Source organism: Scyliorhinus torazame, chromosome 1, assembly GCF_047496885.1.
Source record: "Scyliorhinus torazame isolate Kashiwa2021f chromosome 1, sScyTor2.1, whole genome shotgun sequence".
Taxonomy (NCBI): Eukaryota; Metazoa; Chordata; class Chondrichthyes; order Carcharhiniformes; family Scyliorhinidae; genus Scyliorhinus; species Scyliorhinus torazame.
Window position 1 is genome coordinate 324,416,044 of NC_092707.1, and position 14,155 is coordinate 324,430,198.

General features: G+C 44.5%; 1 protein-coding gene across 3 annotated transcripts in view; it reads left to right on the forward strand.

Annotated features, from left to right (window-relative positions):
• fshr (follicle stimulating hormone receptor) overlaps nt 1-14,155 on the forward strand; it is a 279,828-nt gene that overhangs the window by 206,756 nt on the left and 58,917 nt on the right. For all 3 annotated transcript variants that reach the window (XM_072508204.1, XM_072508211.1, XM_072508221.1), the window contains one exon: nt 4,073-4,147. In XM_072508204.1, coding sequence (XP_072364305.1) covers nt 4,073-4,147 — 75 coding nt within the window. The remainder of the gene's footprint in view (nt 1-4,072; nt 4,148-14,155) is intronic.

A 14,155-nucleotide genomic window follows, 5' to 3' on the forward strand; every position in this document is an offset into this window, starting at 1 on the left:
GATGAGAAAAAGTATCAGCCATGGTTGAATGATAGAGCAGACTCGATGGGCCGAATGGCCTAATTCTGCTCCTATGTCTTATGGTCTTATGTAAGGGCATAACTTTGCACAGATTGAGTAAAAAAAGTGCAAATGGATTTATTGCAGAAGATTGCACATTTAAAATATTTATTTTTAAGCACAATGTCAATCCACCTCCTGGGGCTAACCCATTTCTAAATAACTGAGATTTTAAAAGTACAGCAAACTATTTCCTGGCATATAGTTATCAATTCTTTGACTGAATTAAAGTACAAAAATAGAGCAGAAACAAGTGGAAATCTCCAAGCCAATTATGTGTTGTGTTCATTGTTCGTTGTCTAGCAAGGAATGCACAGAACTACTTGTGACTTGTCCAAAGCATGATTTTATTAATACACACATGGTAAGGTAATGGACAGATACAGAGCAAGTTATCATATTCTTTATACTCCCCTGAACTGCCGATTTGCACGACTGACGTCACGTACGTCTTACAACCTTCTGTGGATCATTGGATCTGCCCTGACCTATATGAGTGCCTTGTCACATGACCATTGTCTCGAGACCACATGGTGGATCTGTACCATCATCAGCTGGTTGGAAGTCGCACCACCAACTATATACAACACCATCTACAGGCATATCACTACATTATGTACTTTATTGTTTATTTGATTCGCCTTTGCCTGATGAATGCTGGCTAAATATTTTCATTCTTGTCCATGTGAGTGCGAATGGATAAGTCTGATCGTAAAGTAAACAAAGGAATTATTCTTAATTATAAAATGCCAGTTACCATACTATGTGTCCTTGTGTACTGTGTTACTGTATATTTTTTCTATTTTCTTAAAGTTTATGTAAGTGTCTTTAATCCAAAATTAACAAATATAATTTATCTAACTACACTAACACTTAAACGGTGGACATAGGAGCCATGAAGCAGCTTTCAATTCCTTCGGCCTATTGAGGCCTTTGGCCAATTAACCCCCACTTAAGGGTCCCATCCCACCACTGAGGCAGGGGTGGGGGGGAAGTGAGGAGGGGGTGGTTGGTGACTCACGCCAGTCAGGAATCTCAGCAGCTTTAGCTGCAGGGGCTGATATGGGCCAAGGGTGGTGTGGGAGGGGACCGCGATTTCTCCTCCCTGGTCATCGCCTCACCTTAAACCATCCGATTGACCAGCAGCTCTCTTCGGTGAGACTTCATCCCAAGGGCGTAAGCCTTCACCTCCAAACAGCTGACTCTTCTCCTAGCATGATTGGGATTGTGGTGGACATTTTAGCCAGGGACAGCAGGGGCTACTGTGTCATTTTAAATACAATCTCTCTTGCAATTTGTGTCAGCAAATTATGCAAGTAGGCTGAAGGAAAAACAGAACTTTCTCAATGCTTGCAAAAAGCATGATCATAAGTTTGCAAATATATTTTGCTTTTGTGCATGCAGTGTCGATGACCTGATGACAACATGATAGAGTCTCCTCTTGAATGTTCGCACTAATCACACTCGTTGAGAATGCATTAATGGCCCACAATTATTTAACGTGCTTTGATATTTGCAACATCTGACATTACAGAATGCATTGAGACGTAAACCTCAGAATTAGCAGAGCATTGTAGTATTGATAGTTAAACATTGTAGTTATGATATTTAAACATTGTAGCATTGATATTTTTATGTATATCACAAAACGATTGACCACAGCTTAGCAAGGCAATAAAACAACAAGCACGAGGCTTTCTTTTTCGAATGATTGAATTGAAAAGTACAGTACTTATGTCCAACTTGAATCAAACCTTGGTTAGACCAAACTTAAGAGTGCTGCATGCAGTTCTGGACTCCAAATCCTAAAATGGATATAGAGACAGAGAGGATACATGAAAGGTTTACAAGGGTTTATCAGAAATGTGGAAGTGTACATATCAGGAAAGATTTGATGTGCCGTGTCTCTTTGCTCTTGAAAAAGAAGGTTCAGAGGTCACCTAATAGAGATCTTTGAAATTGTGAAAGATTTAACAGAATGGCCTCCTTCTGCACTGTACGAACTCTATGATTCTATTTTATTGATAGAGAGAGAATATCCCCTCTTGTGGGGAAGCGCATAACTAGAGGCCATCAGTTTAAGATGACCACTAAAACATGCAATAGGAAACTCTTTACCAAAGACTGGTGATAATGTGGGACTCGCTTCCAAAGGGAATGGTTGAAGTGAATAATGTAAATTCATTTCTCTTTCTCCCTCTAGCAGTCCCTCCAGTCTTGCCAAAGAGCCCATGACAAATGCTTGCATGTGGGATCTTTTAATGCCAGGTATGCTTTGTACTGCAGCTACCACACACTCCTGAACAGGAAACACTCCTGGTCTTACCACCTGCCATAGGTGTATTGGAACGACTTACAGATTGACAAACAACCTGCTTGGCCATGCCACACATGGACCTTCTGTAGCCACCAAGTCCTGGGGTGCGGGTTGAAACCAGGGTTTCTGATTCAGAGGTAGTGATGTTAACCACTGCATAGATACCTTCAAGGGAAAGTTAGAAAACTAGATGACGAAGAATATAATAGAGGGTGATGATGGAAGATTTAGATAAGGAGAAATGGGAGAAGGCTCGAGTGGAACATAAACACTGCGTGGACTGGTTGGGCCGAATGATCTGTTCCGTACCGTTTTTCCCTGATTCTCCTTTTCATTGACTCACAGAGTCAGGGGTTTCTTTTCTAGTGGAATTTTTAGTTCTGATTTAAGAATCATGCTGCTGAGGGCAGTGGAGACCTCAACGCCAGCTGTTAGTGTAGCCGTTACTGTGTGATTTTAACATTTAATACTGATTTCTGACTCTGGCAAAGCCATATTTATTTTCCCTCCCTACTTGCCTTGAGACAGTGATGGGTCATCTTGAACAGCATTTATTTGTTCAATTGAGGACACTAGAGCCCTGGTGGTAGTTGGAGTGGAAATTGAAGCTGCGCGGGGTGGGGGGACTCATTGCTGTTTGTCGGAGCTGGCTGTGCTCACATTGTCTGCCTTGTTTCCCAAACTACAACAATGACGACACTTCAATTTCTGTGAAGTGCATTGGCTCTATATAAATGCAGCAGAGCATGGCCGAATCAGCATGGTGGAAAAAATTGTTTCTCCCAGAGCAGACCTTCCAAGATGCATTGTGGATGGATGCCAGTGAGGAACGCCCCGTCGAGGCTGCACTTCCCTTAATTTCCTGCACTGAGGAGCTTAGTGTTCCTCACCAAGGCCAAAAAATGAGTCCCGTTTGATAACAGGGTTGTTCTGTGCACTGCCCTCTACACGCGCCCAAAACGGGACTCATTTTTGCGCGTTAAATCGCGCCTGTTATTTTGCATCTAATGCCATTTTTTGTTTTGAGATTCTCTGATATATCGTTAATCACATTTTTGAATGGTATTCCCATGTATATAGAACATAGAATTTATTCCATGTTAATGATTTAGCAATTCAGCATGAACTTTGTCATGAGCTAGTTATGGTCAAAATTATTTAAATATCTGTACATTCAATCTCTGCACAAGTGAAGGCTGACTGTAACCATAGCAATTCACACAATTGTTGCAAGCACAAACATGGTACCATCCTATGAGATCAAACTCCACCAGAAAGCAAGTTTATTTTAATATTTGATGAAATATCACATAAGAAATCTACGTTTATTCCTCCAATGAAGGAGATCTGTATCAGTGCTTCACTTGTTGTAACTCTATCTCATGGTTCACATTGAGAATCCTGTATCTGATGTGGTGAGTATAAAGATTTAACAGTGCTTCAGGGTTGAAGAAAAATGCCTCAGAAAGTAGTAACTCCATAGATTTTTTGAAATCTCCACAGTTTAGATTGTAATACCTAATGCATATAAATAACAGAATTTTAAATATACTTTATAATGGCGACGATCAATAATTCACCATGATTTACAATACAATCATTTTCAATTTGACTACACCATATTAACAATTTGTTTGTGCTGGGCAGCTTACACAATAGAGTAATAATCAATCACACTATTCTTTTGTTTTGCAGAATAATTGATAAAGCAAAGCTTCTTGTGCATATTGATCAAGGAGCATTTGGAAATCTTCCCCACCTAAGATACATGTAAGAGAAGTTATTCATTTTTGATAAACTATATACTATGTATATTTGTGTCAGCATGATAAATGGGCATTACAGTCACAATCAATTATCTAGCAAGATAGTTCCCAAAGTTTTTTGGCTGAACCAAAAAGGAGAAGGGAAATAAGATGGGTAGATGTTCGATATTTTGCATTTATCATAAAATCCAATGACCCTGACATGGACACAAAAATTGGCAAGATATGGGTGAAGCCAGAAACTGCTGAAGAACCTGGTGTTGCGGGCACAGTGATCCTTTTGTACTTAATACTGGAATTATTTTTCATTTGTTTTCCACTTAGCAGCCAATCTAATTGATATGCTGGCTGGCTACGTTGCAGGTAAATAACCACCCTATTAGCGGGGTGTAGAAGGTTGGAAGACAGATTCAAAATTTATGATAGGGGCCTCCAGAACATACTGGACTACCTGTTTGAATCTCAGCTCAAACAACTGGGTTAGGCTAACAGAGATCTGTGGGAACACACAGGATTTCTGGCTCACCCCAATTGACTTTGTGGTGCTGTCTCATCCGATTGGACTCTGTGACACAATAGGCTGGATATACTGTAGAGGGACTGATGAGACTAACAGTGCTCACCATTATTAAAGTGCCAATCCAAAAGCTGAGCCCAGCAATTGTGCACACACAGTGAGTCATAGAAACCCAGAGGTTGGTATCTGTGTTAGACTCACAAGCTACAAAATAATATCTCGCCAAGAGAACTGGTATTGAAATACATGGAATGATGAATAGTTGTGATCGATGCCCTCAAAACTCTTCAGAAAAAGATATGACTTGTCCAGGTCAGTATAAATAACTTTAAAGACGCAGTGAGTGCTAATTACCTCTAAATACTTGTGTGGAGTCTTTGTCTTCCATATTGCAATTATGGTTGGAGACTTCAAAGCATTTTTTTTTAAAATCCTTTTTTACTTTTGCTTTCTGTGGGCGAAATTCTCCAGAAACGGCGCGATGTCCGCCGACTGGCGCCCAAAACGGCGCCAATCAGACGGGCATCGCGCCGCCCCAGAGGTGCAGAATGCTCCGCATCTTTGGGGGCCGAGCCCCAACATTGAGAGGCTAGGCCGACGCCGGAGGAATTTCCGCCCTGCCAGCTGGCGGAAACGGCCTTTGTTGCCCCGCCAGCTGGCGCGGAAATGACATCTCCGGGCGGCGCATGTGCGGGAGCGTCAGCGGCCGCTGACAGTTTCCCACGCATGCACAGTGGACGGAGTCTCTTCCACCTCCGCCATGGTGGAGACCGTGGCGGAGGCGGAAGGGAAAGAGTGCCCCCACAGCACAGGCCCGCCCGCGGATCGGTGGGCCCCGATCCCAGGCCAGGCCACCGTGGGGGCACCCCCCGGGGTCAGATCGCCCCGCGCCCCCCCCAGGACCCCGGAGCCCGCCCACGCCGCCTTGTCCTGCCGGTAACGTAGGTGATTTAATTTACACCGGCGGGACAGGCAATTTATCGGCGGGACTTTGGCCCATCCGGGCCGGAGAATCGAGCGGGGGGGGGCCCGCCAACCGGCGCAGCGCGATTCCCGCCCCCGCCGAATATCCGGTGCCGGAGACTTCGGCAACCGGCGGGGGTGGGATTCACGACAGCCCCGGCGATTCTCCGACCCGGCGGGGGGTCGGAGAATGTCGTCCCGGATCTTTTATCATCCTTTCATGATCGAATCTTTCTTTCATTCTTTTCATTTCACTTTCTGTACCTGATTTGACATTTTATTAAATGTTCTAATTGATCGTTCTTGATTTCAATACTATAGGCAAGATTCTCCCAAGTTGTCGATGGTATGTTGTCGAGACTATTTCTGCATCTCAACCCCGTTGGAGGTCAGCATTTTGTGGGAGGCGATGAATTATAGAGTTGCTTTCTTGATATCCATTCAATTCCCGCAGCTGCATGTGATTAGGGGACCAGAGCTGGAAGTGGCAAGCCTTATTTAAATATCACCCATCAATGTGGCCATCAGAAATGGCCTCTTCCTGCTCTCATGAACATTGGGTTAGGTCATTTTTCATGTTTTCTGCAGTTTAACCAACCCTGACCTCCTCTTGACCATAATGTGATGTTGGGGGTTAATAGTAAATATAATATACTTACACTATGTTCAAGATCTTGCATCGAGCCTAAACTTCCTACACCTGTCACTTCCTTTCACATTTCAAGTAGCATACTTTAACATGTCATCCAACGAATCTTGTGCAATGTGACTCGGGAAAACTGTTGAGACAGAATTTAGATATCACACAGATGCACCTGTAAATGTGCCATTTTTAAAGGAAGCACGTCTCCCACAACAAACTGACCTTCTAATTGATTTCAGTCATCACATTATTAAGAAAAGATAGTCTGGCCTCTTAACTGACTTAAAGAACAGTCGAAGAACAGTAAGCCTCAACTGAAGGAAGACACAACAATTACACATTGCTGTCTAAAAGGAACATGTACACCGCTGCACGTTGATATCAAAAGTGTACATTAAATGCATTATAATATATGGTTCTGTCATTACAAGATAGCATATCCTCTGAATAATGATGACCAATACCATAATAAGAATCGCTTATTGTCACAAGTAGGCTTCAATGAAGTTACTGTGAAAAGCCCCTAGTTGTCACATTCCGGCGCCTGTTCGGGGAGGCCGGTGCGGGTATTGAACCCTCGCTGCTGCCTTGTTCTGCATTACAAGCCAGCTGTTTAGCCCACTGTGCTAAACCAGCCACATAGGTGATGTTAGTGTAATTCGAACAAACCAGAACAAATTGACCAATTGTCCTAATTTAGCAACTAATCAAAGTGAAAGCTATTGTCAAAGTTGACCACGATACTGTCTGGAGATACAGAACATTCAGCTGGAAATGTGTTTTGCTCTGGACATGTCGTCCTAGATCAGCGTTCAGTCGGTCTGAACATTTGTCTTCATTGTGGCTGTGCCAGCAATCATGGGTCATATGTCCACCAGTGAAATAAAAGGGCATGCTGTCAAGGTGGAGGACCCAATCTGAATCATAGAATCTACAGTGCAGAAGGAGGCCATTCGGCCCATCAGGTCTGCACCGGCCCTTGGAAAGACACAAAACTTAAGGCCTAACCTCCTCCCTATCCCCAGTAACCCCACCTAAGCATTTGGACACCAAGGGGCAATTTAGCATAGTCAATCCACCTCACCTGCACATCTTTGGACTGTGGGAGGAAACCGGAGCATCCGAAGGAAACCCACACAGACACAGGGAGAACATGCAGACTCCGCACAGACAGTGACCCAAGCCGGGAATCGAACCTTGGGACCCGGGAGCTGTGACGCAACAGTACTAACCACTGTGCTATTGTGCCGCTACAAGTGCCAGACAATGACCATCTCCAACAAGAGAGGATCAGAGAATCGTCGCTTGATATTCAATGGCATTACCATCACTGAATCACCCACTATCAGTATCCTTTGGGTTACCATTGACCAGAAACTTAACTGGACTAGCCATATAAATACTGCGACTACAAGTGCGGGTCAGAGGCTAGGAATCCTGCGGCAAGGAACTCCCCAAGACCTGTCCACCATCTACATGGCACAATTTTTAAAAAAAATGTAAATTTGTTTATGGGATGTGGGCATCGCTGGCTGGGCCTGCATTTATTACCGATCCCTAAGTGCATTTAAGAGTGGGTCAGGTGTCACATGTAGGTCAGACAGATTAAGGACATTAGTGAACCAGATGGGTTTTTATGACAATTGACAATGGTTTCATAGTCATCATTCGACTTTTAAATCAAGATTTTTATTGAATTCAAATTTCTCCATCTGCCAGGGCGGGATTCGAAGCTGGGTCCCCAGAGCGTGATTCTGGGTCTCTGGATTACTAGCCAAGCAATAATGCCACTACGCTATTGCCTCCCCTTTTGTATTATGAGTAGAAACTTTTCTTACCGGGGAATTTCTTGGAATGGGCCAGGTACCTTTCACTTGGCCATTTGAATACTTTTGTGCAGTGAGACTGTTGGCCCTCCAATGTGCTGCCTGCTCTCTTGTGCAATTCCGCAGCAGGCCCCATCATAGCTGGCGTCGCCTTTGCCGGCCATGCCCTGCAGGGCAGCGCCTCCGTCTTGGTAACACTCAGCCCAGTAATTGGGCGCTGAGCTTGTTACAAGCCGAGTGAGGACATTTACATTTACAAATTGCATCACGAGTGGCACAAATGCAGCGCAGAGTCACGGCCTGAAAATTATTCAGGATTGGATTACTAACCCTGCATTGAAAAAAATCAAAGCCTTTGTAACTATACGTATCTCTTCACCACAGAAAATATTTGAATCCTTTGAACAAAAGTGATACCCCTGATGCTTGTTCCACTTTTGATGACAGTGCCATTACTGATTGTTAGACCCAGGTTTTATTTTTTGCTACATATTTCAAAACACTTTCTGATAGTAAATTGTTTTTTATATCATATGAAGGTAAAAAAAGCTACCAGTGAGCCACGCTGATATTACGTGTTTGTACTGAGTTTCTCATTCTCTGCTGCATCCATTTGGAACTCTTAATACAAAAGAACTCTTAACGCGACAAAGGCTTTTGAATTCATTTATAATCTTTACAGTTTATTGTTTTATCACTCATTTTTCCATAATTACATTTCTATTGATTTTGTTTACAAATTTGAAGGACTTTTTAGTCAAATGACTCAAATCTGGGATTGAACAGTTCGAGTGATCAAAATTGCTGCTCTGGTTGCATTTTTTTCTTGGCTTGATGTGCAAAGCCTTTGGAAATTTTGAGTGTGGCATGGTTTTCAATTGTAAATTTCAAATAGAATAGGAATCCTGCTGAAGTATGGAAATTAATAGAAGAAGCAAGAACAATCCATCCCAAAGGCTCCAGCATTGAGTATAAGCGAACAGTTCCATTCAGCGCTGAGCGAATGTGGCACTGCCAAAGGTTCCATCTTTTAGATTCCAATGGTGATTGCAAGTCAAAAGTACTTAATTGGTGGTGGAGAGCTTAGACACCTCTGGGGGATGTGGAAGATGCTTCATAAGTGCCTTACTCTTCCGAGGCAATGGCATGGCTGACTAGTAAATGTGGATAAAGCTGACCGGCAATTACTGTACGTCGTGCAATCTCAGCCTATTTACTCAATACGTGGCACTGTTGGCTTGTCTTAACTTCAGGCTTATTTCGATATGCCATCTTCTCCCAAATCTTCCCCTGGATGTCGCATTTTGAGCCTGACCACCACCTATTTTTAAGTATGATGCACTACCATCTTGTCAGGACCCTGCCCTGAGCGGCGGCGGGGGGCGGGAGAGTCAAGAGACCTGGACTAAGACGGGCCTCTGGAATTGGAACTGTAGAATTCGTCCAGTTCACAATGGCTTTAATTTTTCTTTGTTATAGGGGGCGCGATTCAGCCACCACACTGTGCCCAGCATGGATCCGGGCGTGCCGGGTGAATAGTGGGAGAGGGCAAAATTGAGATTCGTAACGGGTGCGAACCATTTTGTAGTTCACCTGGCCCGTTCCCGATAGTGTGTTCTGGATCTCGTTCAAAAATGGCAAGAATATCATTAAACCTGTGACAATATACAAATGTACAGCATGTAAGAGTTAATGTTATGTTAAGCCTAGCCATTAGAGGGAGCTAAGGGACAGTGCTATATATTGCATAAGGTTTTGGACTTCTGGGTCAGATTAGGTTGGAGCTCGAGGAGATTAGATTCATAGTGTATTGCAGAGTTAGTTAAAATATAATTGTTATAGTTAATAGATATAGATAGTGTTAGTGAGTTTAGTCTAATTCTTATATGTATGTTTGCTATTTGGAATAAATGTCAAACTCACATTTAGTTATGTTAAACTAACGTTAGTTTTGTTCTTTAAAAAGAGCTTTGTGTATCTTTGTGATCACTACACCTTCCATCTGGAAACCCATTACAAAGATCGCCACAAACCCTAAATTTGCATGCATTTCAATCTCATTAACAAGATTGAAGTCCACCCAACTCCCCAGCGAGAAGTCACGCAGCGTCGTTTCATACTCCTTTATGAAGGCGGGAAGCTGGAGCAATGGCTACCAGGGGAAGTGAGGAGGTGAGCAGCCACTTACATTTACCGGCATGCAGCTCAAGGACCCCGGAGCTACTGCCCTAGTGCTCATGGGGGGTGCTGGGTTTGGTCAGGGGGCTGGAGGGTTCCAGGTCAGGGGTCGCCCCTGGGTCAGGGGTGGGGGGGGTGGTGAGGGGCTTTGTGTTGGCGAGGCCTTCAAACCATCTCCTCGAATGCACAGGTGCCATGGCTCAGAGGATGATTAGTGCTCTGGATGTCCAGCAACTTTTGATACCTGAACAGTGTGTCTGTACTTTAGGAGGGTCAGAACCATGGAGACAACGGCCAACAATCAAACACTAAAGATCAGGGCTTCATCACTGAGGATCCTCGGGCAATCAAACAGCAAATATTTGAATGAGCAGAGGGCAGCGGAGCACGGCCTCCCTAATCTTCCTGGCAGAGGTTTGGGGTCTAGGGGTTCCTGATGCTGCCGGAGGTGAGTGTACAGAGCAAAGATTTCCAGCACAACTGGCTCACTGGATGGCACTCTGAGAGAAGGCAGGACAATCATGGTAAGGGTGGGGAAGGCCTGTGGGATTTGAGAGTCTCGGGATGGAAGCACTAACTGATCGTTGGTCTCTCTCTTTCTCCAATCCCTTCCAGCAGTCTCTGAATTATCTGGCTCTGCCAGTCCTGGAGGCTCCTCATTGTCCGCACCATGGTGTCAATGCACTCGGTGATGCCCCTTACTGACTGGGCCATGCTCTGCAGTGCCTCTGCAATGTCCACCTGTGCCTGGGACATGTTCCTCATTGACTGGGACATGATGTCGAGGCCCGTAGCCATGATCATTACAGACTGAGCCTTGGACACCCAACACTCAAGGCGCGGATGTCACGCTCCAGGTTTTCCACTGCGGTCACCACACTAGCAGTGTTGGCCTGGGTGCCACACACTTGATGGCACCATCTCCTGTACCTGAAGGCTTTGGGACTCCTTCAGTCGGCCTTGTAGTCACTGAAATGTCGCTGACACCCCATTTGAATCTTACAGTTCTGGCCTATCATCTGCATCAACTTGGGGAGAACTTTATCCACAGGTTCGACATGTGGCTGGGACCCAGCTGTGTCCTGGGATCAAGCAGTCCTCCATCTGCTGTCTCGCTTGGATGTTCCTGCCTCTCCTGATGTGTATCAGCAACTGTGGTGCTCGCCAGATAGTGCTCCCGAAGCCTGTCGACTAATGTCGCCCACTAAGGTGTTCGTCTCTGCCCTGGTGCGGGTGATAGCTGCGATGCAGTGCCTTCTCTCGGAGCTCTCCTCCGAGGTGTTCTCTTGTGGTTGGGGGTGTGGTCTTCGGATGTCCTGACCTCATCAGATAATGCACATGTGATCAGTGAGAAGGAAGGATAAATTTGTGAGACATCAACAACTCACTTGAGATGGGTAATCTGGATGAAGCGACAGTGGATCCTCACTTCGCTGGCGCAGACCAACCTTGCTGTCAGTGACTGCTCTCTCCTCAAGCAATGCCGCGATCTCCATGGCCCATAGGTGGTGAGTCCTTAGATCTCTGGGACTCGTCCTCCGTCTTTGTCTTTTCCTTCTTCTTATGAGCTATCTTCTCTTACAGGAACATAGAGCTGCATGCTTGATCGGTCAGAGGGGTCTACAGCAGGTGACCTGTGCAGGCACCGCACCGAGACATGTAGGAGTTGTGCCGGGTGGAGCCAGGGGGTTCTGGAATAAACATGAAGATTGGATTTTTGGAGGGTGCGATGTGTCAGCCAGTGGATTGAGAGGGGACATCGGGGGGGGGGGTGCTGGAGATTGGAAAAGGAGAGGGGTGGCAACTTACCCTTGCAGCTCGTTGGAGGTCGTTCGTTTTCTTCCTACCTTGGACGAAGGTCCTCCTGATCACGCTACCCACACTGACAGTCATTGCCACTGCCGCCTAGGTGGCATTGCTGACCCTGCTGCTGGTTTGCCGACCTCTTCCAGGAAACGGGGTGCTCCGCCTCTCGTCAATGGTGTCGAGAAGCCTGGCCAGGTCGACATCTCCAAAGCGAGGAATAGGTCTGTGGGGTGCCAACCTCGTGTGTTCATTGGAAGGGAGTGGTGAGGGAGCCTTTAAAAACAACTGTCTCTTGATAACGGTGAGCAGCTGAGGCACAAGTAGGCAAATCAGACATCGAGGGAGTCAGCCATGTCGAGATTCACATGTGATTGAATACAGGCCGCGATCTCGCCAATGCGGCTGGCGCGAAACACCCTGCCAAACTCACCAAAAATGGCGCTTAGAAATTTCTCTGCTGAATTGGGCCCGAGATATTTCACTTCATCTCCAGCTTCACCAATGAACAAATTTTTATCTGTCTCTTCAGACACAACGCCACTGATCATCTGTTCCTACCACCCCGTTGCAGTATAGAATCATTATTATCCTACTCTGCACCACCCAACACTTACTCCCAGCCAATCACCAAACACTCCCTGCCCCTCAGAATGCTACAATGGGTACAAAACCAGGGCCAAGAGTGAACCTTCCACACATTCCAGTTCCAAACCTTAAAATATATCTGAATGTGCACACGGCGAGCTTATACGATTATGTTGGGCAGAATTATGTTGAGCTCTCCCTTCCCACTGAAGTCAGTGGAATTTGGAAAAGCTCACCGCCTTTTTGGACTCCATCCCCACCGTGACAGGACCCTAAAATGTTTGGTCATTCCTTGATTTTCTGAGAACCCTAAAGAAGGCGTGCTGAAGGAAGAACCAAACTCGATCACAGTGTGATTCGATCAAAGAATTTATTGCATCGTAGAGATTATTGTTTCTGAAGGACACAACTTAAATTTTAAAAAAGCGGATTATAATGAGCTTCATTGAACTGGTTGACGAAAGCATTTTATAAACTGTACCAGATCGTCCGGGAATATAAATCAGAATGGAATCTAAATATGTTAATGAATCAGCAGTAACCTTTTAAAAAGGCACTTATCTTTGAAGAAACAAAGGGTAAAATAGGTTTAGAAAGGACATATTAATACTATTGATATTCGTTTGGATGAAGTCATTAATTATACCTTTATTGCAGTCATAATTAGATATATCACGACAAAAATTACAACATTTAATCTTAACGATTCAGCTTATATTTTTCATCAATAGCATTTTAATATATTCAGCTGATTAAGTTGTCCATTGCATTCATATTTTATTATTACAGTTGTTATCCATAAAATTTACATGTTAATGAGAATTAGTCACCATCTGCCACTGAAGCATTCTAGTTACTAATCAGCTTGATAGATTTGTTGAGACAATGTTATGCTACACATTTTACATAACCTAATCAGCAGCAGCAAAAATTCCACGGCCTAAAATCTCAAGAGCTGAGCATGATTGATTTCTACCTAATTCAGCCAAAGCAAAGCTTGTTTAACCTTTTCAGCTCTCCCCATGTCCGTTTTCCCTTTTAAAAACCATGTCCGCCATTCGCAATTCTTCCGCATGTTTTGTAGGCTATTGCCATATTTTCCACCACGCAAGTACCCTATTAAAGTCAACTTAATGCAAACTACAGAGAATATTTGCATAGCTTATTAACATGATATATGACGGCATATTGGTCTCATGCTAAGAAAGTGAGGCTGGTATGTTGCAAGCTTTGCACTCTCACAGCTGGCGAACATCTGCCGGTGTGGGGGATATTCACAACAACCTTCCACTCTAGACTGGGTCTGCAGCTGAGTGTTCACTGATGGCAGGGTGGGAAGCACTGAAGCAATGCTTCAAAATGCCTATTCAATTCCTGATAGTGATCGTTGTAGCTACATGCATTTTACTGTATCTGTAATTAGCTGGTGTTCAGGTTTGTTGAAATGGGCGAGGGCTACCGTGGTTAGCCATGGTCTCCTGCTCAGTGAACTAC